The 26,466-nt window shown below is 36.2% G+C and overlaps 1 protein-coding gene and 1 long non-coding RNA gene across 3 annotated transcripts; one reads left to right on the top strand and one right to left on the bottom strand.

Moving 5' to 3' along the window:
• Positions 1-111: 111 nt before the first annotated feature.
• scml2 (Scm polycomb group protein like 2) lies at positions 112-23,312 on the top strand. 2 transcript variants are annotated; one of them, XM_084396169.1, is made up of 15 exons: positions 112-194; positions 3,644-3,722; positions 3,853-3,924; positions 4,032-4,102; positions 5,078-5,312; positions 5,955-6,043; positions 6,235-6,478; positions 14,662-14,960; positions 15,855-15,966; positions 16,231-16,434; positions 17,384-17,560; positions 18,324-18,449; positions 19,830-20,063; positions 21,567-21,730; positions 21,831-23,312. In XM_084396169.1, exons 2-15 carry the CDS (start codon positions 3,701-3,703, stop codon positions 21,951-21,953), a joined length of 2,172 nt encoding a protein of 723 aa, XP_084252295.1. In that variant the 5' UTR covers positions 112-194; positions 3,644-3,700; the 3' UTR covers positions 21,954-23,312. The 2 variants fall into 2 exon arrangements, with proteins under 2 accessions (XP_084252295.1, XP_084252294.1); XM_084396168.1 differs by having other exon boundaries at positions 19,830-20,072; positions 21,831-23,303.
• LOC311282434 lies at positions 11,178-26,086 on the bottom strand. The gene is made up of 3 exons (XR_014625936.1): positions 25,650-26,086; positions 16,272-16,410; positions 11,178-12,871 (listed from the first exon to the last, which is right to left on the bottom strand). It is a non-coding gene; the product is annotated as an uncharacterized lncRNA (long non-coding RNA).
• Between the last annotated feature and the right edge of the window lie 380 nt (positions 26,087-26,466).

Below are 26,466 nucleotides of genomic sequence, written 5' to 3'. Positions count from 1 at the left end.
GGAATATTGGGAGTTTGAAACTCAGATTCACCCATACAAGATGATCTGTAGTTCTTCGATGTTCCCATTGATATATCTATAAATATAAATATATAAGGCGCAGATGCTGCTGGACATGCGCGGATGCGCGAAACATGGCGGCCTAGTTCCAATGGAAAGTAAAGCAGAACAGCAGCACTGTCCGACCTTACACGGTGAGCGAACAGCAGTGGCACATTTTTCATATCAATTATATTGAATTAATTGTGCTGCAGTGTATTGTGCATCTATTCGCTCGTTTAGTATCTCATGGTCACTGATGCGGAAGCTGAATGCGTGTTTACATATGGGATGATGTTATGTGCGCGCGCGCTGTGTTTTCTTACGTCTGTTATTCCCTGAGCTAAAACAGCTTTCTGCGGCCTCTCTCTAATTGGCACACTGGTGTTGAGTGCATACGAAAAGCTATTTACACTGCATCAAAAAGTAAGACAGATATATGTGTTATGTATTACATGCATCAATTTGCTTAAAAAAAAGCAATAACGATAAAATTATTTAACAATCTGCATGTTTATGACACTGGCAGCTGTTCCACCCATGACAGAAGGGCAGTTCACTGTTTATGTGACACTCATTGTATCAGGGTTTTTGTCAGTTATTTTGTCTCAGTAAAAGTTATCAAATTAATCTACAGATGCTGAATTAGTTTTTTTCAACACACTTAATGCTAATATTTAATTCAATTAAAGGTTATTTTCAGTGCATCATTCATATGTTTGTGTCATGCTTGGAAATGAATTCTGGCATGAAAACATAGAAAACAACATGAAAATGAATACATAAAAACATTTATCTTGACATTTTTTTAATCTCACTCATCTGTGAAATCTAAATAAAGAGAAGGCTTCCTGTCTGGAGGGGGTGGAAAGGCCTTGAAAAGACAGACAGAAAGAGAGAGAGAGAGAGAGACCACAAAATGTAGACATCATCTGTTAATGGGAGGTGTTGGAATCCTTTTCATGTGCTGCTGCAGACTCCCACAAATGTACACTGACTATTGACCTTTTTACGGCGGTTTGGAATCTTTATGACGAGTCTCTGAATGGGATTCACAGCTTAAGAAAGAAGAATGAGGAGGAAAAGAGGGAGAGAGAGAGAGAGAGAGAGAGAGAGGTTGTCTGCTATCCAGACAGAAGTGGCTGGTAGTTTCAGAGCAGAAACATTGGCGTGACTTTGAAAGGATATAGTATCTTTCTTTCCCCACAAGTCAGACTTGTTTTCAGGATTCTCTTTGGGACTTTTTGGTTTCAGCATCATCTGGAGGTCTTTGCTCAATCTTTTGGCTGGATAAGAAAGTAAGAAACAAGGCAGAAATACATGTTTTTATTGCATGTCTCTTAAAAAATAAATAAATTTCTATGCTATATTTTTAAAGGTCCTGATTTAATATTTCAATGCAGTGTTGGGTCTAATGCATTACTAATTAAATCATTACTGTAATTTAATTACGTTTCCCTGGAAAAAGCAGAATCTGAAATTTAATTACAGTTACTTCTGAGTTGCATAATACTGTATGGGATATTCCATATAAAACAGTAGTGCATTTAACATCAAAATTGAAATACTTTGGTCAGTTCAAGAATAATTTATGCAATTTTACATTATTTAATTGACAGAATTAAAAGAGCAGTTTCTTGTCTGTCCTTTACTGTTCAACTGGTCGATGTTGATGGGATTTAGAAAGTACTAGTTATAAGTATCTAATTACACTGTTGAAGATGTAATTAGTAGCTTTGATTACTTTTTTAGAGTAACTAACCCAACACTGTTTAGTTGGACCTTATTAACCACATGGCGCTTCTAAATTTTGTGCATAAAAGACAACCTGAAACTTAAAAAGACTTAATTGTTAATACAAATTAGAGTAGATTGAAGGCTGTAGTATTATATTTGTTAATAGCATTTCACTTTTGCCAAAAAAAAAACATTTTGCAAATGTCATTGATTTGTTACTCCAATTGCTAATTTAACAACAAAAGGGTGAATGTTTGTTGCAAAGTGAGCACTGAAGATAGCAATGTGCTGAAACATTTGCTCCTGTTCATTTGTTTTTTAATTCACTTTGCACTTTTTGCACTTCTGTAGTCTGTACTGAATTCAGTGTGCGGCCAGCCACCTTCTGGTTGGCTCCACCTGAAGAAAAAGGGCGTAATTCTGAGCGCAACAATTTCTTATAGTTTGTTGAAAGGATCAAAATGGAAAATTGATTTGTTTTAGTCTTTATTCGTTTTTTATTTAGCTATGTTGAATGTCCCATTACGAATAAAAGGGAAGTCCTTCATCCCACTGTCAGTTTGCACGGTACGTCAGCTGCAGCCAATTTCCCCCAAACTGAGATGTGACTTATCACTTGCTGAGCGAGCCGAGGCTTTGATCAGAGAGCGCCTGGGTCCCTCAGAAGCTCAGTAACTTATTATGATGTCAAATAGAAGAAAAAGCTTTTCTTAGTCCAGTGCTTTGATTCTCTAAAGGTATTTGTGATTTAGTGATAATCTTTTCTCTTTTTTTTTTTTTGCACAGTACAATGTTGGTGGAATAAATTGCACTCAGACGCCTGTAGGGAGTATAAAGTATAATCCCTGTCTTCCGTAATGCTGTAATATGGTTTCCGGGAAGAGTTCATGAACTCTGGGCCAAAGCTGAACCAGCTGATAAAAGAGAAGACTATTATTTACAGATAACATGATCTCACGGAAACTGATTTGAATGTTCAGCATCATTACTCCAGTCTTCAGTGTCACATGATCTTTCAGAAATCATTCTGATATGATGATTTGCTGCTCAGTATTAAAAACAGTTGTCCTGCTTAATATTTTTGTGGAAACTGATACTTTTTTCAGGATTCTTTGAGTAGAAAGTTCAAAAGAACAGCATTTATTTGAAATAGAAATATTTTTAGCAATCATTAAAAATCATTATAGTCTTTTTAAATGTCCTTACGTGTATTTTTTTAATCAATTTAATGCATCCTAAAAGTAATACTAATAAAAGTATTAATTTCTCTACTGTTGAACTTTACCCACTTTCATTGGTTGAAAACCAAATTTTCAAACAGCTGATAGCCTACTTATTGTAATTAAAGAAGAACAAGAAAGAAAGAAAGAAAGAACAGAATTTATAATAGACCTACCAATCTCTCTACAAATAAAATAATGATGCTGCCATCTTTCAAGTCATTTTCTTCCCCTTGTAATCTGGCTTAAATTTTTGGTGAAAATGGTCATTTTGACCCCAATCATCAAAATAGTGGATTAGTCAATAAATATTCATCCATGGTATTTCATAGTTTGGCGTTCCTTACTATTTATGTTTTCTTCAGAAAAAAATATTAACAAAATAAAAAATTTGAGCTGGGTCTCTCTGGTTTAGTTGATTAGTATTGCTATTAAAAATCTTTAATAATTTCTTTCTTTCTTTCCTTCCTTCCTTCCTTCCTTCCTTCCTTCCTTCCTTCCTTCCTTCCTTCCTTCCTTCCTTCCTTCCTTCCTTCCTTCCTTCCTTCCTTCCTTCCTTCCTTCCTTCCTTCCTTCCTTCCTTCCTTCCTTCCTTCCTTCCTTTCTTTCTTTCTTTCTTTCTTTCTTTCTTTCTTTCTTTCTTTCAGTTGGCTGTTTAGGATCTGTCCAGTTTCTGCCCGCTTCATGTGGTTCTCCAGGTCACCATGGGCAAAACCCATCACAAAGGTCAAAACTGCTACTTCGTGCCATTTTGACATTTTAATTAAACCTTTTTTGTTAGTCCCTTTTCACAATGAAGTAACTTATTTGTTATTATTCTCTAGTTTTGTGACTGACTATGTCTTTTTATTAGCAGACAAAAAATACAGTAATAAGGAGAAATCGGGGAGGAATAATGAGGATTCACTCCCTTCACAAAAGCTCACTGGTAGAGATCCTTCTCTTTCTTTATTAACCTGTAAAGAAACAAAAACATGTACTGTTTACTTTATCTCAAACTTCCTGATACACTTCTCTCCCCCGCTCATTCATCAGAGCCGTTCAGCTGGGAAATGTACTTGAGAGAGACTTCAGCCTGTCCTGCTTCCCCCAGCTGTTTCAGACAGGTAAGTCTCTCAATGATCCTGCTATTCTGACTAAATAAAGGGTCATCCATGGACGGTTGCTGTTTAATTTGTTATAACTGATATTTTTGATATTATGTAACTCCTTACAAGATTAATGAGTCTTGATACCAGAGTTATGTGTCTTTTAAATTCCAGTTCAATTTCTGAATTTCATTTGAGACTGCAATGAAGAATTTGAATTTAATCTGAATTTAAAGAAGTGGAATTAAAATAGAATGAAGTGAATGCGTTGTTTTTAATGATAAATATATTAGTTCAATAATAAAGTTTGTAAGTTGTATTTTTACACTACCGTTCAGAAGTTTAGGGCCAGTAAGAGTTATTTTTATAGAAATTATATTATACAGTGTATGTATATATATATATATTTGAAGAGTTCAGATGCAAAAGCCTCTAAGTGCCATCTGAAAATTTCTTCTAGAATGATCATTTTTATCAAGCTCGTATATTTAAGTTCAATAATTTCACTTAAATGGCAATGAAAATTACCTATTATTTGTCATTTAAGTGAAATTATTGAACTTAAATATACAAGCTTTATAAAAATGATCGTTCTAGAAGAAAATTTCAGATGGCACTTAGAGGCTTTTGCATCTGAACTCTTCATATATATATATATATATAAATGTAATAATATATATACACACATTACATAAACAAAAACTTATGTTAGATGCGATTAATCGATTTGATAGCACTAATATATATATATATATATATATATATATATATATATATATATTATATATGTTATTACTATAACTATATATATATATTACTATAACTATATACTATACACCAAAATGCCAAATCAGCATACTAGAATGATTTCTGAAGGATCATGTGACACTAACGGATCCCTATATGCCATATATTATTCACAGTATTTCATTAACATTTCATGGTAATGTTTTCTCTCTCTCTCTCTCTCTCTCTCTCTCTCTCTCTCTCCAGTCCAGAATCCCTCCCAGTAATGATTTTAAAGTGGGAATGAAAGTGGAGGCTTGTGACCCGAGGAATTCCACCTCGGTGTGCATCGCCACGGTGATGGGGTCAATGGGCGTGCGTCTGCGGCTCAGGCTGGATGGCAGTGACAACACCAATGACTTCTGGCGATTGGTTGACTCCTCTGACATTCAACCTATCGGCACATGCGAGAAGAGTGGCGACATGTTGCAGCCGCCACTGGGTAAATTCTGCACTGATGAATTCTGGGATATAAAACAGGAAAATAAGATCAAACATTGTTGATATTAGTGTAAAGATTCAGCAAAATAAAGTTTAGGTCTGAATAAGTTGGTTTTGAGATCAAATTGCTGCCAATGTCACATTTTAGATTAGGATCCAATTCTTACTATAATCTATCTAATAACTACCAGTTTTGCCTCAATAAACTCATAATTACTGCTTATTAATAGTTAGTAAGATTGTTAAGTTTAGGGATTAAGGGATGTAGAATGCAGTCATACAGAATGAGGCATAAATATGTGCTTTATAAGTATTAATAAACAGCCAATATCCTAGTAATATGAATGCTAATAAGCAACTAGTTAATAGTGAGAATTGGACCCTAAACTAAACTGTTAATTTAAAGGGTTTTGTGGAAACAAAGATCCCATATGATGGTCCTTTGGATAGTTATATCAATGTTATAATGTCATGTTTAAGAACAAAATTGTGCTGTGTTGATAAGAAACTAGTTGTTTTTTCTTCTTTAAATAAAGCACAATACTGATTTGAAAGTGAACTTTTTGCCGTGCATACTTATGGCAATATGCTCCTTCTTTTCCATTCTGTTCATAATCTATTGCCTGTTTATACCCATCTTCAGGATTCAGAATGAACGCTTCTTCATGGCCCATGTTCCTATTAAAAACACTAAGTGGGGCAGACATTGCTCCAGCCTCAGCCTTTAAAAAGGTAATTGCTTCAAATTGCAAACCATATTAATAAAGCTGTGAAAGAAACAGAAAGTGGAGAGTTTGTTCCACTACATAAATTTGAATAAATAATGTAACAAATCTTTCAACTATTTAGAGCATAAACATTGCTTTTGTTATATTGTACTGTATTTTGAAATTAAATTGATGTGTTTCCTGTGAATGCCTCAGGAGCCGTCCAAACCCGCTCAAAACTACTTCAAACCCGGTATGAAACTGGAGGCTGTGGACCGAAAAAATCCCTACCTCATCTGTCCCGCTACCATCGGAGAGGTGAGAGGTGACAAGATATTCATCATGTTTGATGGCTGGAGAGGAGCGTTCGATTACTGGTGCCTGTATGACTCCAGGGACATCTTCCCCGTGGGCTGGTGTCAACTGACCAACCACAGTCTGCAACCTCCTGGCAGCTGCTGTGAGTACAGTCTCTGACCACTAGGGGTCACTACAGGGTTTGTTTCCAGTGTGTACAGAGAAACGTCATTGCCTCATGTTGTTTGAATTGGGAAATGGGGTCGTGGTGACTTGATCAATCAAGAGACTTGAGAAAGCACCTTTTTCTCTCTATCAAATATTTAGTGTTTTCAAGTTCAAGTGAACAGTGACTTTTTGACTGGTCCATTTAGCACAATTTTACAGTTTCTTGCTGATGAAATGTTTATTATATAGCTATATATGTTTATTATTATATATTTTTTCTTTTTTTAAGATTTCTTTCTATCGTTAGAATTAGTTTTTTGTGGGAATCCCCCCCCACCAATTTCATACTTACTAAAAAAAAGACTGAGGAGTAGTATTTATTCATATATTTTACTAGATTAATGATGTCAAATGGATGAGAACTCAGAATTCATAAGAGATAGCCTATGCTATAGTTTTTGGCTACAGTTTATGAATTTTAAGAACAATAACTATAACGATAGTGATAAAGATATTGTTCTAAAAAAAAATCTAAATCTAAAACAATAGCAGAGTTCATACCACAACTGTAAAGATAACCGCACAGAGAAACAATATCGAATAACTTTCAGTAAAAACTTTTTATTCATCAATGAATCCTGAAAAAGTTTCACAGGTTCCAAAAAAAACACACATATTAAGCAGCACAACTGTTTCCACCATTGGATAATAACTGAGTATCAAATCAGCATATTAGAATGATTTCTGAAGGATCATGTGACACTGAAGACTGGAGTAATGATGCTGAAAATTCAGCTTTGCATCACAGAAATAAATTATATTTAAAAAATATTCTATTTTAAGTCCATTAAAATATTTTAAGTCCATTAAAATAGACAACCATTATTTTAAATGGTTTAAATTAAAAATATTTCACAGTATTCTTGTTTTTCTGTATTTTTGATCAAATAAATGCTGGCTTGATGAGCATAAAAGCATAAAAACGTTTGACCGATATTGTATAGAATGTACATATGTATGTATGCATATATATATATATATATATATATATATATATTGTGAGCAACATGCAGACACCTTATTCTTCTTGACAGCAACTTTTACTTCACATGCACTCTGCTGGACTACATTATTTCTGATATTTCTGGACTATATCATAAATATATCATTTCCTGATGTGTCATAAATCTGGATGTGATGGTTTATCACTGTCTGTTGGTGCCGTTCGAATGTTTAACCCGTGCTTGAGCAGTTTGTGTGGCTCCGGCAGGATAATTGATGTGAAGTGAATGAAAATGGACTTGTTGATGGATGGTGGTAGTTACGTGTCTATGAGTTCTTCCTCCTCTGAATACTTTCGAGGCATGTTTACTGCCCTCTTCCTGCTTTCACCAGAGCGGACACGACCAGACTGAAAGGATATTGGGTGTTGGGAGAAGTTTCCCATTTATCCCAGTCAGACACAAGGCTCTTTAAGTATGAAGCAGAGCTGCACAATTCTGGGAGAAATTGAGAATCCGTGGTCCTTTTTTCCCCGTTCTTGTACAAAAGCTATTGTTTCACATACGCCCTGATTGCACTGAATTGAGAAATTGCGTGAGATACCCAGTGATTTTGGAAAATACATCGAGTTTGATATAGTTCATGGCATTATAATATTTATCGGATTGTTTTGTTTTAAAGGGATTTTAGAATATTTCTCCATTAAAATACTGGTTGAAATAAATAAGTGATTTTGTCTTTGAGACTCAATAGTTTGAACCATCAGAACTGGAACTATTGTATATTATTGACAGACTGATTACAATTCACTGGCCAATTTTACTGAAAATGCTTGGATCAATCCATGACTCAGCAGTACTTTATAGTTTGATGAGTTATAGTTAAAAGAGCTTTATTCAACAAAATACTCTATACAACAAAAGACTTTTTCTTTATTCAACAAAAAAAAAAGTTCTTTTTGAGAGATAAAAATCATGTAGAATTAAAAGAACAGCCATATATGATGTTTCAATTATGTGGTTTTATGAGTGGTTTTTATGAGTGCTAAATTTGGTAAGACCATAGGCTCATTTTACAAATAAATCTGAAAAAGCAAATGGTTCAAATAAATTCTGATGATATTTGAGTGAGTTTTGAATGGAGGAATGAAAGCATGAACTGCGAGTTTATATTTTCCTTTGTGTGTGATTTGTCTTCATTTGCCTTGCATAGTAGTTTTAACTGATCATTAGTGAATACCACCTTTCTAATGAGCACTGAAAAAAAAAAAAAAAAAAAAAACCTGTCTGTTGTTGTTTGAAGGATGTCTATTTTTTTTTTTTTTGCATTTCTAGTTTTTCTTGCTGTATTTCACCTCAGGCGCAGAGCACATTGTGTGTGCGCAGATGTGCATATGTTAATAATGTAGCAAAGAACAACAGTAATAAGTGCTTAGTACAAGGCAAGCTTTGGACACAAGACAAAGGTTTAGCTTTTGGTTCAGATCTATTGCAGTCAGTTATAAATAAATGAAGCATTTACTTTTTAAATTAAAACATTTTCAACTTGTTCTCAGTTTTCCTGTAATCTGAGATGTCGGAATATCTGGTTTGTGTTAGAAAACGTCTTCTGAGAGTTTGTTTTGATGCAGGTCCTCAGTTCAATTTATGTTTTTGATGTACTATTACGAAAGAGCTCAAAGATTCAGCCTCTGGCTGTGCCACGTAGGAAGCATTTATAACATTGTTTAAGAGAAAATGAAAGAAAAATTGTCTGTCACATCTTATCCTTTTCCCATCTCAGATGAGAATTTGATACAATATTGATAAAAAACAACAACATCCCCACTGAGTTTGGTGTTTTTCGTATTTCTCTGACTTGAATTATTCATAAAAAACAAACAAAAAAACAATCAGCCTGCCTAATGCAAAATGTATTTTAATGGCTTTTTAATATGAATTTAATCATTTAATATTTCCGACATACCTTCTATGATTTTAATTCTATTCTTTCCTTTGTAATGAATTAGGAAATATTTGACTGCTTTTTAAAATAATAATAAAATGCTTTTTTTCAGAGCCTTAAACAATAATCCAATATGATTAGATGGCATGCTATGCCTATATTATCTTCCTCATGGCTCATTTTAAGTTATTTTTAGGGGTGTTTATTAGCACTAAATATGTATTCACCTTTGCTCCTGTTCACACACCTAAAGTGAGAACCATAGGGGAGTTTTTTTTGCTTTCACACGTCTCACACACTTATGTAGCTTAATGCATTTAAAATAAATGTGTGAGACAAAGCAGACAAATCCAATTTGGCTCTATAGGCCTGTTTGTGTATTTGTAATAATCTAATAAACCTTCTGAATGGGGTTTGGGATTACCGACTGGTACCAGATTGAGGTGTGGGTACCAGACTATACCCGCCGGGTGTGTAAGAAAGCACATAAATACTTCCAGAAGGAGCATCATTCATGCCTCTCTGGACCCGCGTGCTTCAAACTGGGCGCTCTGAATCTGATCTTCATTAACCTTTTACCCCCTTCGGCCCTAAAAGCCTGGGAGGAGGCCTTTGAAATGGCAGGAAACTGATTAGTATGGGATGTTGAATGTAAATGTGATAGTTTGTCAGAGTTAACAACAACCCCATTGTGCCAGATTTATATGAATAACATTTTGAAAAACTTGACAGTGATGTGCAATGTTTTTTTTGTGTGTGTTTTTTTTGGACACATGGTTTAAAAAATAAATCATCATTATTATTAGTAGTAGGAATAGAAGTAATAATAATAATAATAATAATAATAATAAAAGTAATTATTATTTATAATACTTATTTATAGTCTAAAAAGGTCTTGATCTTAAAGAAAAATAGTACTACTACTAATAATAATTGTTATTATTATTATTAATATTTACATCTAACATTGTCTACATTTTGATGTAACATTTACAAATAATTACTTTAAAATAATAATTATTATTAAAAAATATATTTTTATATAAATGTTAAATCAACATGTAGATTAACTCTTAAATCTAAATTTTGAATAATAATGATAATAATAAAAATCTTAAATACTAAATCTTAATCTTAAAATAAATGATATTGATATTTAATGATATTTTGTATTTAATAAAATACAAATAAGCTCTTCTTTAATTGAATGTTTTATTGTATTTTAATAATAATGTAATTTGGCGCCCATTTGAGGACTGTCAACACTGGCTGATAACATGAACACCCCGCCCCCCCCCCCCCCCCCCCCCCCCTCCACCTCCACCTCCACTCCTCCTCCACTCCTCGTCCCCGCCTCCATATTAATCAGATATTGCCCGATCAGGGCTCCACCGGCACGGGCTTTGTCATGCGCTTCTACCGCCGTTGTTCAAACCGGGTGCGAAAGTGAGCGCGAGCTCCGGTTGTTATATTGCTTTAAAACCAGACATTCTCAACCAAGGGAAAGATTTACACCGGATTCGTTGGCGCAAAACGCGGATATAGTTGAAAGTTGGCGTTTTGGTGAGTTCCTCTGGCGTATTTCGAGGCTTTTGTCTCTGATGTCTGTTGCTTTGTTTTAGTGGCTTGTGCATTTAGGTCACACGAGTTTAATTCGAGTGTGTTTTTGCAAAGGTTTCTTTCCTGTTGCGTTCAGTTAGTCTCTTCCTCCTGTAGTGGACTAACACTGCACTTTTATTTCTCTATTTGTGAAAAGCATTCATTGAGCTAAAGAACTATGGTAAGCCGTTTTCATATTTATTTCGTTAAACCAACCAGTATCTATCTTTATTTTACTAGTATTTATATTTGACAAGTAATGCAATAGTGACCAGTGTATTTTTCAAATTCACTAGTAACTATTCATTAGGTAGCCTACTTATTCCTGTAGTAATAAGTATTCAATTAGTCATTAATATTTATTCTTTGAATGCTAGTATGCACTACTTGCATTATTTGTGTGTGTTTTTTTTGCAGTATGCAGTGACTAGTCAGAATGGCTACTACATGGTTCAGGAAAATCTTACTTAATAGATACCAGCAACAATTGGAATACATGCTAGTCTAAAATGAAGTTATTATCTGAACCTCGGATCACTATGGAATTGTTGAAACGAATAAATAGTTAGTTGTCAATATACCAGCAAGGGAATAAGTATCAGCATGCTGTAAATAATTATTAGTGACCAGTTGAATAGATGCGTATCACTGTTGAATTAAGTACTAAGATGCTAGTCATTCTTGGACTACTTACTAGTAATAAAAAAGTAGGCTACTAGTAACATAAAATGGATAATTGTAAATGATAAAATGGCTTGCCACAAAAAGAGTGCATAAACCCCTTTCAAGAAAAAGGTTTGGTCATTCATAAGGTGATCCATTGATAGTTCTACTAAAACGCTTTGTGCTATTCTGAATTTACTTTTGTTTGTTTTAGCAAGATAATAGATAGGCATCAGGTAGATTCATTCGATAACCAATAAGCTGTAACTTCCAGCAGAATGGAAAAAAAAAATCTGCTGACTTGAAAGGACTAGTAGAATTACAAAGGAAATGCTCAGATTTTTTTTTTTGTACAGAAGCTGCACAAATATTTTTAAGCTTTTGTTGAACCGCGGTAGCTGTTTTGACTTCAGCTCTTTAACAGATTGCATTGTTTCATTAAATTGCCTGGGGCTCAAGGAACTCTATATCCCCTTTTACCATTCACACAGACACACACGCTCACTCTTTTTCGGCGTTACTCCCCCACAACATGTGGTTCTAGTTCCCGCTGAGCTGAAGCCGCCGTCAGCCGCAGACAGATTGCCCGGGCGTTCGGGTCTGGTGGTGTGGGGCGAAATGTAAATATTGTGGAAGAGATGGAGTAATTACACTGCTTTTGCCCGGGACACCTTTGTTCCACATGAGTCGCAACCTCTCCCGTGACCAGACGCCCAGAAGGGTGTGTGTCTGTGCACTGGGAGTCAACCTGGAGGTCACTGGGTCACGCTGCAGCAGACCATAGAGAGGTCATTTTTGTGATCAGCTGGTTCGCTTCATTTTTAAATGCATGGGGTGATTAGTGGGTAAAGTTTGTTTTTACATTGTCCGTGACCGAGCTCCTGAAAGTGTTTGCGTCTGTTTTGCATGCCCATTGGTGCGCTTAATAAGCTTGATTCCTCACGTGCCTGCTTATATTCATAGGATATTTGAATGAGAATCGCACACTTTCCGACCTTCGAATGAAAGAAAACACTTGTCCATTCCTCGCACGCTTTCTCTCGTCTCCTCATTAAACGTCTGCATGGCTCCGGCTTGGTTTTCCTCTCGAGGCCCAGGAGAGCAGCTGCACGTAGGACTCTGTGAAAGCTCCCAGATGTACTTAGCAAAGCCGGCTTCTGCCGACCGCCCGTCAGCCGCCCTGTAATAGGAGAAGTTTATCTGATCTTAGAGATGGCCCATACAGAAGCTATAATAGGGGGATTTGGTGGCATCGGTCTAAAGGAGATGTGTATGAGTTGGGGGATTTCACTCCGATGTTGTTTGGCACTTCAAAAGCGTCGACTTGTGCTATTTTACACCTTCATTGATGAATTTGTTTATGCTGAACTGCAGAGATTCAATGTGGGTTTTTGAGGAGACTGAAAAGAATTTGCAGACATTAATGTTATTTGGTTTGCAAGGCAAGTACATTTTTTTTATTAGCAAACTCGCATGGATGCATTTGATGAATTTAAAATGAACATAACTCTTTTTTTTTTTCGGTGTCATTTCGTACATCTGCTTGGCAAATCACTTTTTTTATTATCATTTTGTCTTTGTTCAGTGCATTCAGATGCCTTTTTTTTAACACTTAACAATATTTTTAAGGATGTAGGGTGCTTCAAATGAAAACCATAAGGTTCTCTTTTAAATGAGACTATAAAGTAGGCACTGCATTTTGAACCAGCTACAAAATGAATAATACATTAACTTGCCTGCTCAGAAATATTCATAGAAAATTGTTTGTTGCTCTATGCAAGATACAATTGACTTGAAATAAAATGCAAAGATGCAGTTCTAGCTGTGAACTCCTTCCATAGCCCTTCCATACTCGTCATATCTTGTGCCACAACGTGATAACCGATAACGCGCTCATCCAGGTGGAGAAGGGGGTCATTCTTTCTCCCTATAATGAGGATTACCTGTTGGCCACAGAAAAGAGGCCTTTGACCAGAAAGCCAGTGGTGGGGGGGGGAGGCCCACAAAACAATAGGGTGCTGAAAAGCACATGCCTCCTGTGGGGCACAATGGCCAGCTGAAACTGTCTCTCCTCACTCCGTCTTAAAGAGGATCTCTAGACAACTCAATTTTTGCGCTCCCCGTATTTAAATAGCCACTTTCAGGGCTGTAATGTGATGCTTCTAATATGCAAAATGGCCTCTGAGGAAGAGAATTCGGCAGTACGAAGAAGCGGTCAAATTATAAAGGAAAATATCAAAGTTTGTAGCTCGCCTCATTCAAACTGCAAAAGAAGTCTTATTTTAATTTAATTTAATTTAATTATTTATTATGTGTTTGTGTTGGGCGGGTGAGGGTTGTCTTATTTATGTATTCATTGCATATTGTGATAGCCAATGGGATGATGCTTTGATTGGTGAAACTGCAGTAAGAGCTTATCATTTCATGTTGAATGTCAGTATAAATGATCTCATTTAACTTGCGGATATTGCACGTGGCAATAGGGCTCCTTGTACAAACTAATGTAAAACATTGGTTTATAGTCATCTTGTGGGTTCTACTATATTGTTGTATTGTGTTGTATGTATTGTTGATGCTTGTGATGAATAACGAGTTGATTTTAGTAGGATAAAACCATGTTCAAAATGCTTTCTCTTACTGAAAAGTACTATGGTGGGTCTATGGTACAGTATTGTGGTATTGTATTACTTTAATATAAACCATAGTACAGTATGATAACCATATTTATATACAATGCATAGTATTTTACATTATACTCAAAAAAGCATGTTCAAGGATTTTTTTTATAATGCCCCAAAAATGCTGTAATAGCATGGAATGTAATCATCAAATTAATAGTTTTTTTTTTTTTTAACAGTTATGGTTTAATTAGATTCATATTTTTAATTGCCATAATATTTGATTTGAACATTTTTGTAATTTTATAGTATCATAACCTTTCATTTATTTATTTTTCTCCCCCACCTTTAGTCAATCTCCCGAAGACTCCTATTCCAGCATTGGGCCAGTCCAGTCATTTTTGGCGCCCAATGCAGTCCCCATACCGCCTGCCGCACCCTCTGCCCCCTCTGCCAGTGCGCAAGGGGGTACGAGGGAGGAGACCCAAGAGCCAGACCATCGCGATGCTGAAAGAAGCTGCCGAGGCCGCAGCAGCCGCAGCCGCCACGTCACAGAACGGCCAAATGCAGTCCAATACAGCCAAGAGTCCCATGAGCTCACTGCTCACTCCCAAACCATATAAGAAGAGGGGACCCAAACCCGGCAGCAAGGTACAACTGCTTTTTTGTGGTCGGTTAATAGGTTTAACAGGGGATTGTTTATTTATTTTGATGATATTTACAGTTAAATTCTTAAAGGGATAGTCCACTCCAAAAAAATTGGCATTAATAAGTGTTGTTAATTTAATGTGTGTGTATATATATATATATATATATATATATATATATATATATATATATATATATATATATATATATATATATATATATATATATATATATATAATCGTCTGTTAATTTATATAATGCTGAAATAAAACAACTTTTTTCCCCCCACTTTTTTTGCATTTCTGATTTTCATTTAAGTTTTTAATCATCTAGTATTTATATTGCATTTTAAGTACTAAAATTACCGAAACTGTAAGAAGAATAAATTAAAGGTAAATAAAATATTTTTTACATATTAAAAAAGCACATAACAAATGAAAACTAAAAATATTAACACATGCTACAATATATAAATAATACTAAAATAACTAACTTTCACTCAAACCTGTATGATTTTCGTTTTTCTGAGGAACACAAAATTAGATATTTTGATTGATCGATTGAATCTGATGTCATTAATAGCCAACATAATGGGATTTTAATGAAAAAAGAAACAAAATTGCCCTGGTAACTGATCATTATGCAGCTTTTGTTTGATTTGAGGGTGGGTCGTATGTCATGAGTGATTATCTAAATTAAACATTAACACTTCTTCTATAATCCTTCCCCATGAACGGTACATTAAACATGCTGGATTCACTATCATGATAAGGCTTTTGTAGCCTTCTGCCATTGTTTTGAGATTTAGAAGGTGGGCAAATGATAGTGGGGTTGTTTTGTAAGGGTGTATTGGTGTTTTTTTTTTTATCTCTCGCTCTCTGTCTTCCACCTTTACAGAGGAAACCAAAGATTCCTCATTCACTCTCAAGCCCCACGTTGTCTTCCTCAGTGTCAGATGGGAGACTGTCTAGTCTACAGACAACAAGAGACTCAGGAGTCTTGTCCACTGGTAAGCTTTTATCTGCATTTCAATACAGTAAAATGTACTCTAAATTTAATTCCAAGTTGTGTTCATGTATGAATTTATTTACAAAACTAAACAATATTTTGACTTGAAGCAAACCTCATAAACAAGCACTGACACTTCACACAGAAATGTGGTTCATCAGGTTGAAGTCTTAAGTGCATCTTAATTTTCTACTAGGCATGGCATTCTGATGCTTTTGCATTGTGTTGTCCGCTTCACCTGACCATCCACTCTCACCTCTTCTAGTTTGTGTGTACGTGAATAAACACGGAGATTCGGGGCCGCACCTGGACCGCAAGCTGTTGTTGCAGCTGCCCGATCACTTCGGGCCGGGCCCCGTGAACACGGTTCTCCAGCACTCGGTCCAAGCCTGCGTGGATTGTGCGTTTCAGCCCAAAGCTCTGTTCGGCTTCCTGCAGTCTCAGTCTGATGGAGGGGAAATCATCAGAGGTTAGTTTGGATCTGCTTTAGAGTTTGTGTGATCTGCGTTTCATTTAAGGGGGATTCTTTGATTAGGAGAACTTGGCTGCCAGCAAGAAATATGCTGGGTTTTTTTTTATAAAATTGAATTTATTGCTAGGTAACTCTAGGGTTTAGGATTATTCTAACATTTTCTCTGAAATATCACAATATATCCACATCATCACATATTATATTACTGAGATCTTCTTGACGTGGCCATGACATGTGATGCATGTTTTAACAAAGATGAAACATAGTTCAAAGTTTTTTTTTTAACCTGAGGGAGTCAAAGGTGCCCCGACTGGAAGAGTCATCCACAATCAAATGTGTTTTGAGAACTGAATGGCATATTGATGTAAGACTTAAGCTCTGTTTGATTTCGTATAGTTGAGTGCTGTTTTAAGACTGTCAGTCATGTGTGTGCTTTACAATAAAGAGAAAAAAGTAAAAGCATGGGTGTGTGATTGACCTGAAAAGAGAAGGGTGTGTGTGCATGTTTAAAAAGAAGTGTGTGTGTGTGCACAGCTGATGTCATCAGACTGCGAGTAATAAGGGATGACATCTGTGCGTAACCTGGTTTGGATCATTTGATTTGGGTGTCCCCAGGGGAAGTGTGTATGTGTATGCGTGTCTATATTTGTGTTTGTGTGTGTGTGTGCGTGCAGGGGGTGGGGCCCACGCTAGGACTGTAGAGCCATCTGCTGCGACGCCATGGCCCCTTAATCGGCACCCATTTAGCCAGATCACCCCCCCCTTCACACACACACACCCAAACAGCATTTGGAGGGTTGGGACTAGTAGATTTTTTTTTTTTTTAATAGCACAAGTGATGTATTCATGAGAAGCATACTAAATTCAACATGCACTCTGTGTGACATGTTTAAGAGTTATACAGTGTTTGTTTTTTTAACTTTGCACCATATCTACTTTGATTCAGTTCGCTCTGAAGGAGGAATCCACTACGTCAAGCTCCCCACTGCCTCCAGTGCTTCGTTCGTTCTGCGCTTTCTGGAAACTCTGTGTCACCATCTGCAGTGTGATAACCTGTTCAGCAGCCAGCCGTTCAGTCCACTAACCACTAACACACACGCACCGTATGAAAGGAGCAAATCAGGTATGTGTGCGTGTTATTGTTAACTGAACTAAAACTATGCAGAAATTGAATTACAATTATTTTGAATGAAAAACTTAGTGCCCCTATTATGCTGTTTTAAACATTCCTAATTTTGTATTGGAGGACTCCTACAATAGGTTTACATGCATCCAAGGTCAAAAAACATCTCGATTAAGGATTCAGTCTCTCTTAACCCCTCCTTTCCGAGAGCTTCCTCTGCTCTGATTGGTCAAGTGGTCCAGTCTGTTGTGATTGGTCTACCGCTTACAGCATGTGTTAGAAACCAAACGCCCATTACCATATTTGAATTTGTAACAATGGCATTGGTTTTGCCGTATCAATTCCAGAGCGAGTCCTCATCCTTTGGAAGTGCATGCAAAGTATATTCGCAGCATAGAAAGCAGTGTCTTCTCAACGTCTCGACTCCACGAACCAAACTCTGAGGCCTCAGGGCGGGTCAATGTAGACGTTGTTCGCAGGCAGACAATGAAGACCATAGGCTGGCATTATGCAAATTAGTTTCAGAATCGATTCTTTCTTTCAGGAGACATTTTTATTTTCTGTGCACTTTGATCTTTGAAACTTTACAGACCTTGTACACTCAAAAACAGCTATATTACACATTGCATGAAAGATAATATTCAAAAAAGCAATAATAGGGGCTTTTTTTATGTATTTATTTGACTAAATCTAGCTTGTGATTTTTAAATCCTGTGGACTTCCATGGATCCGGATCTATATCTGCACTCTTCCTCTGTTGCAGTGAAAGAGGAGACATCAGAAGCTTTGTCCGTAGCGCGAGGTACCAGACGTTTCAACCGAGATTCAGCTGCCTACACCGCTGCCCTGTCACCGAAACTTCAGAGAACAGAAGCTCTGCCCTCAGACGGTACGACCCGTTCAGCTGTTCTGAGTGTTTTTGCTTGTTTGTATCTGGGAGTGAATGACACCGATTGAGTGTTTATGCCACACTAGCTGCAGCAGGTCCTGGCCAGTTCTGATTGGTCGAACTTAAAGTGAATGGAGGATGGGGTTTTCTTTAGGTGGAGTCAGGCGCCTCTGTTCATTTTCTTATTAACCGCACAAAATAAAACAATTAATAATGCAGACAGACTCCTAATTAAATAGTCTACATTGTAACTAATTAAGTGTCTCTGAGTTTCATTAGGGTGAGAATAACCTGCCAGTTTGGGTTATTTTTACTGCTGTGGGTGATTTATAATTTGCCAGACGTGGGTGTTGTGTGTTCTGCTCTCATTAAATGTCTCATAGATAAAGCTCATTGCCATAAATTGAAGATAAAGTTAATTTTTTTCTAAAATTGCTAGTAGTGTTCGCATATGTGTGTTAGAGGACAATTATAAACTCTGAGACGTGTTGCTACTTGTTGCGTCAGATTTCTATTCATGCAGAACACAGGAATCCTGTACTACATTTATTTTGGTGAGTTTGTGTTAGTTAAATACTGTAGGTGTGTAGACTTATAGTCTCGAGCGTGCAAGTCAAACCTTCTGTAACCCTGTAATTGTGACACAACTAGTTGAGTGTTTATTATGACTACTTTCCACATTTTAATGTCAGAAAAACTATGAAATGGGAGTATGGGATTTATAGTAACCAAATATGTTATATTTCAGCTTTATGAAAGCAGTGACAAGTAGCCACAGCTTCATTAAGTACATCCTGAGATGCTTTTTAAATGGTATATTCATCCATTCAATTATGTAAAAGATCATGAGAAACAAATTCATTGTTCAAACCTTTGTAGCAAACTACCCTTGTGTATTTGTATTTTGGGGTTGGGGGGGGTCAGTAAGATTTTTTGTTTTGTTTTGAAAGATATTAATAATTTAATTTATCAAGGATGCATTAAATTGAGCCTTTTACATGATTACAACATGTTTCTATTTCAAATAAATGCAGTTGCAAAGAATCCTGAAAAAATTGCTTTACGGGTTCTGACTCTTTTCAGTATTTGATCATAAAAAGAAATGTTTCTTGAGCACCAAATTGGCTTATTAGAATGATTTCTGAAGGATTATGTGACTCTGAAGACTAGAGTAATGATGCTGAAAGTATTTACTAACAATATTTAAACCGTGTGTTTAATCAAATAAATGCAGCTATAGTGTGCATAAGAACTTTTTTTATTTTTTATTAACGACCCCAAACTTTTGAACAGTAGTGTATACATATATTTATTTCAAACCATGTATTACCAAATAATGACCGTAGGTATTAATGAAACCTTCACTCTTCTTTGTGACAGAAACCATTGCCCATGCCGAAAATGGTGCCACTACAGACCAGCAGTTCTCTGAAGAGTCAATGGACTCGGCCTCCAACTCTGTGGCCCCCCGGCCCCCTGCCCTACGCAGCCCGTCTGAGTATCACCCCCCGGCCGGAAGCAGCCCGCACTACCCCTCTCACCCCCCACCCCTCCGCAGACTCTCCTCCAACCCCTCGGAGCTGGGGCCCGCACGCACACACAGACGAGTGGAAGGTAGGCTATGTAAGAACGCTTTGTTTAAACACCTTCACACACACACACTATTAATAACATGTAAGATTGCTTGTAAATGACCAGACTTGTTCATGCTTATTTATTTATTTTAAACAGCCCTAGTGCTCTCAGATTTATAGCTAACACTTTGTACTCACTGTTTCATAATATATAAAACAAAAATGATCATTCTAAACAGATCATTATGCACAGTTATTAATGTCAGACACTACTGATCTCTATATAAGCATTGTTTTTTTTTTTGGGATGATTTATTAATGATAGTTGTTAAAGACTTGTTTATTTATTTTAAATAGACCTAGTGCACTCAGATCTATAGGTAACACTTAGTAATAAAGTTAGAATGAAACGGAAGTTGCGATAGTCTTTCATTCCCTGTATGTGAGTGAAACGAGTCAGTTACTTCTCGAAAAAGGAAAAATGTAGAGCGGGACTTGATTTTGCCCATCAGGAATTGATTGGATGGTTGATCTCATGTGATTGACAGCTTGTCCCGCCCTCATGCCAGTGAACACATCATCAGAGAAAAGAAACAAGAGAAGAGATGTCTTGCAGGAGGGAGAGGAAGCTATTCTGAAAAATAATTACATGAACTATGAACTAAAATTATAATGATGTGCACAGATAAATCATTTATGACAACTGCAATTTTATATTTATATGATTGAAAGTCTTCAGGGGTTTTGAGCTGTTGGTGTCTGTGCTTGTTGGCATTAGTCTTGTGTTTGAGCTCTAAAAGCAGAACCGTTTCATTGTTCAACTCCCTCAGAATGCTTTCAGACTGGCAGCTTGGCTTACGCGATCACCGCTGCTCTTCGGAGACTTGGATCTATTTCTATCGTGGGATAAACTCCCATATCAGTTCCGCACAGAGTGCTTGTGTGAGGACCAGATGTATTTTCTCTAATCAAATGTCAAATGGCACAATAGGCTTTGATATGGATTAAAGCCTGTTAGCGGCTCGGGGGGCCATATTTATTTAAATTGCATCTCAGAGTAGGAGCGACGTTTGGGGTTCAGTTTTATTTTCCATATTAAAGCGTCTGAGAGCAGGACCGTCAAGGAGGCACTGATTCTAGACCAGCACTCATTCAAGGAAGCATAATGTTCAGTTTCCTAAAAAATATGTGTTGGTCAATTTTTTGGGTTCTTTTGACCTCTAGCATGACATTTTCAGTCGTGGGCTATATTTGAAGCTATCATACTAGTCTTATTATTTCTTCTGTATGTGAATAATATTGTCATAATATAACATTATGCAGTTTTGTTATAAACATCATTAGTTCATGTTGAAGTATTAACACATGATTATTCATGCACCCTTAATATTATAAAGCGTTACCCATTTTGTCATTCGAATGTTTTTTTGGTGCCCCTAGTGGCGATTATATCTAAAAAAAAAAAAAATCCATATGTGCAAGTAAAAACCTTTTTGTAGTTGCCATATTTATTACTTATTTATATATTATATTTATTTGCTAGCTGCTAGCTCAACCACTGGTCCTGATCATCAAGCAGCAGAGAAGGATTCCTCCAGAACGTCCAATAAGTGTCCGTCATCATGGAGTATAGAGGAAGTGATGCAATTTGTGCGCGACGCCGATCCACAGGCGCTGGGCCCACATGCAGAGCTCTTCAGGAAACATGTAAGATGTGATTTTCTTGACTTCTTTCATATGTTTTGTACTACTTTGCACTAAAAAGGTTTATATGGTGATGTTACAATGGATTGATTGATTTCCACAGGAGATTGATGGCAAGGCCTTGATGCTTTTACGGAGTGACATGATCATGAAGTACATGGGGCTGAAACTGGGTCCTGCTCTCAAACTTTGCCATCACATTGAGAGACTCAAACTGGTGAAATAGTGGTTGGAACCTTCTGAGCAAAATCACAGAGGATCCACTAGAGGGCAACGGAGGAAAACGCAGGTCCACTCAATTTCAGAGTGGACACCAGAGACTTCAGTCAAGATTCATGGATATTTATTACCCGTGACATGGATGGTCAAAGGTCCAACGTGCCGACCTACTTCACCTGTACTCATTCCCGCTGGTTTAAACATTGGGGGGGAAAAAACTGACCTGCCAAATATTTCCTTTTTTTGTGGCAAAAATGAACCACCAGATTGACTTTTCAAAACTGCCTAACTTTGTGTGCAACCAAGGATGTTCACAATGGCTCTCATCTAGAAACAAATTCAGTGTAGAATTGCAGCTACAGATCTCAGTACCTCAGTGATATGATGCTCTGCGTTTACGGACAATGGTGGAGAAAGCTGAATCCCAAAGGATTTCACTGTGTTCATGTGTCGTGTCCGGTACCGTCTACACGCACATACAGATGTTCACCTTCCACTGTATTTTACTGTGTACGTCTGTTGAAGATGTATTTGACTTTATGCTTTGGGCATTGAATATGAAGGGTTTCGGTGCCGGTGAATCAAATTTCATTGTTCACTATTTGGCGTAGTGTTTATTTGTTTGGACATACTTTCATTCATTTTTTTTTTTTTTTTTTTTGACATTGGAATTGGATTACACAATATTTCAAAATGTACTACTGTTTCATAAAGTAACAGAGAAAAAAAAACACAAAAATGGTTTTGCTACGGTCTATAAAAAGGCACCAATTTTTAAAGCACAAACTTTTAGTTCTGACTGTTACTGAAGATGTGTACTATTGCTCTTTAACTCAAGACAATTAATTACTCAGGACACTTGTACAATACATTTTCATTAATTCATATTTTGTTATGATGTTTTTTTTTTTTTTTTCTCTAAAAAAATGGACTATATTAATGTCCACACCAGCACTTCATGTGACACCCATGAAGGTGGACATAATGTCACATGGTCCTGAAATTTAGAGGTTTATCTACATGGAGAATGATGTACGGAGCATGCAGCAATTCCAGAAACGTATGTGGTTCTGTTTGTGTACATCATACAAATGTGTATTTAGTTCAGTATTCTATCATTTAGTGCATTTTTTTTTATTTAATAGGTAGAAACTGTTGCTTTTGAGCGCATTTTGTCTGTTTATATAATGGATTTTGTGACTTTGGGGGATGGAGCCTTTTTGTTTTGATATTATATACATACATTTTTAGCTCCTTTTAGATACACTGTATTTACTTTGCTCTTATACTCAGGTTGAAATATTTTGTATTTACTTATTTGAACACTTTTCTACCATTTGAATAAATAATTGCATTTATAAAGTTGTCATTTGCACCGTATTTTCAGTGGAAAGGCATTTGCATGTCAAATATGTTATGCTTTGCTTAAAGCTGCAGTCTGTTACTTGTTTTGCTCAATGTACAAAAACATATATGAGCGAGTACATCATGAATCCTTTAGATTTGACATTTAATTAAGTTTAGATTAAGACGGTTAATCCATAATAAAAGCAAATGCATGCACAAAAAGACCATAAACATTTCACACAAGCTATCATTTTACATACAGACAAAAAACATATACTATAAACATGAGTTTGAGCTTCAGGGAACAAATGACAATATAAAACAATCATTCACAGAAGTAATCGAATGTTAAAAGCTTCAAGAGCATTTTGTTGTAGTTCACCCAAAAGCGAATATTTTGTCATTTACTCTTTTCAAGTATTATTTACTGAGTTGAGGGCGAGTACATTTTCATCTCTGTGAATTACAAAAAGCTATTTCGAACCAAGTGTGTGCAACAAATTCTGTGCAACTGCAACTCTGATACGTTACGTTGATTCAACTTCCCATTTTCCATTTTGTGGACAATATACAGTTTCCATGCAATCATTCCCTCTCCTCGAATGCTGTCTCCAGCAGAAGAGGTTAAACCCGGGGTAATAGGCCCATATGTTACTATTTACGAGAAAATTGCAATTTTTTAGTGGCTGAGTAGCCTGCGGTGCATTTGTCTCTGGAGAACACAAATATTCACACATATAAAATAGGCAACATCCCCAAACCATTTGGCCACTTACCACTGCAGCAGTAATGTAATACGTAAATCAAGCTGATGATAGCTCAAGATTGCTCCTGATAAAGAATTTATTTTTGGTCTGTATGAGATATTTTCATTCTAGTTCATCTAGTCTATGTGGTAAGTTAACATGAAATACAATGATAATGAGATACAACATTCAATCCAAAAATTATACTAAACAGAATGTTCTTTTATAATCATTAATACAATTATTTTATAATTTTGGTTTCACTTTGTTTTGATGGTATGCATTTAGGATGGTCCTGTCCTGGGCAGTCAATATGTTTTGGGAAATTTAATCCACATAAGATCTTGGTTAGCAATCATATAAATGAATAATATTGAGCAGATGTAAGAGCTGCTTTGGGTTAAATTGCAAAGAACAGATCTGATGAGAGAAGACAGGCCTTTCAAACTATCATGAAAAGTTTGCGCTTTGACAATTCTGGAAAGATCTGCAGTGGGATTTAATGCTATTGTGGAATCACATATAGTCAAAGAAGAGAAATCCTTCCATTTTCAATGATAGTCGCTCAGAGAAGGCACAGAGGCAAAAGTCTTCTCAAACCAGATTCATTTAATTTAGTGAGAAGTTACGTTAGCCAGATATGAACAGCAAGGTCCAAAAAGTCTAAAACCACTAGTAAAAATGTCTTCATAAATAAGCATAACAATTTAAGTGAAATGCTGAAGTGGAAAATACATGCATTTCCGAATGTCTTAGTATCTGGTTTACTTTCAGGTTAAATAAATAAATATTTAAATATATCTCTATTCATTTTTCTCTTTATTTCTTGCATTGAAATGGATGACTTTTTATCTGGCCTCCACAAGTTAACTGTTGTGCAACTAAATGTTTACTTCATATCCAAATACATGGATAACAAAGCAATAAACGCTGTGTACCAAAGGAGAACTGTGGACATGATGGGAAAGATCAGATCATATGCACAGTGTTCCTGTTGCTAAAGCAGAGTGGATTTGGAACTTACTGATCTATTGTAACTTCACAAGTATTTAGGGAAAAAATAGTCTACAAAGGTTTAATTTTTAAAATGATTATTATTTTCACAAGTGGGAATAGGTGAATGTGATTTCGCCGAGTACAACATCTTTGTTGACCCTGGGACAACATTCCAAACAACCAATAATATATGAGAGACAAGTTTACAGTTTATGTCAAGTTTAGGCTTGCAACCAGGTGCTTCTACATCAGTGTTGTTCACCTATTATTTACCTCTGATTTTGGGAATAAGTTATGGGTAGGCTTGGGTTTAGGGATAGGGTTAGGACTACATTTTCGGACAGGAATGTTGTTCCAGGATCAACAAAATATGTTAATTCAGGAACATGCCTTTCTAGGAAAAAAAAAAATACTATGGAAGTCATGGACAATCAAATGTCTGGTTACCAACATTCTTCAAAATATCATCTTTGTGTTCAGTATAAGAAAGAAACTCATGTGACAAAATGACAAAGTAATGACAAAATGTACATTTTTGGGTGAACTATCCCTTTAAAATGCTCTTTAAATCTAATTTACAATATTCTGTTAATTGTGAACAGAAACAATCTTACCTTTTTCTGAAGTTGGCAGTTCAGGTGCTGTTTTAACCAATTATAGGCTATCCATGTTGTCAAATTAATTTAGTGTAGCAAGGCTCAATTCCTTTTTAAAACTGTATCACTGGATAGAAACAGCAGTCTTGCAGAAGAGTCAGCTCAAGTATGTCTGATAGCTGCATATCTGTGAGAAAGTATGTAGAGAATTAACTTTAGGACGGCCCCTTCTGTGCTGCTCTGTCCTCTGAAATAAGGTCGTCCAGTTCAACATTATTGACTTGACTACTATTTCAAGTGACATAGGCTACAAATTGAACATTTAATGAGTGCAGTCCAGTTTTAAACCTGACTTTTTAAAGTTTCTTTTCTTAAATTGGGGATCTCAGAGTGTCACTGGAACAAAGAAGTGATGGTGGTCTGTTGCCTCATGTCGTCTCTGGTCTCCTGACTCTGAAAGACCCATTGTCCCACATTCAGCCTCAAATACTGCCATGACCTTCAACAATGAAGTGCACTAACCTCAGGGGCCAAAGGGTCTACCTCTGACTAACACCCTCCAGCCATATTTCGTCTGGCGCTTAATCACTTATCAATGGCTCTTGTCTAATCTCTTATGGAAAGTTCAAAATGGATCCTGAGGGCTTTGTTCACTTGTCTGAGTGACATCTCACTCAAATATAAATACAGTTTAGTTAAGTTAAAAATAATAATAATGTTATGACTGAAATAGATCATGCTTGATTATTGAAAAACAATAATAACATTTAAAATGATTGTTATGCTCAATATGGCAGTGCGAGTTAAATAAGTAGGCCTAGGCTATAGCCGTTTC

Source organism: Rutilus rutilus, assembly GCF_951802725.1.
Source record: "Rutilus rutilus genome assembly, chromosome: 22".
Classification (NCBI taxonomy): domain Eukaryota; kingdom Metazoa; phylum Chordata; class Actinopteri; order Cypriniformes; family Leuciscidae; genus Rutilus; species Rutilus rutilus.
Note: the sequence above shows the minus strand (reverse complement) of the source record. Positions and strands in the feature narration are given on the sequence as shown.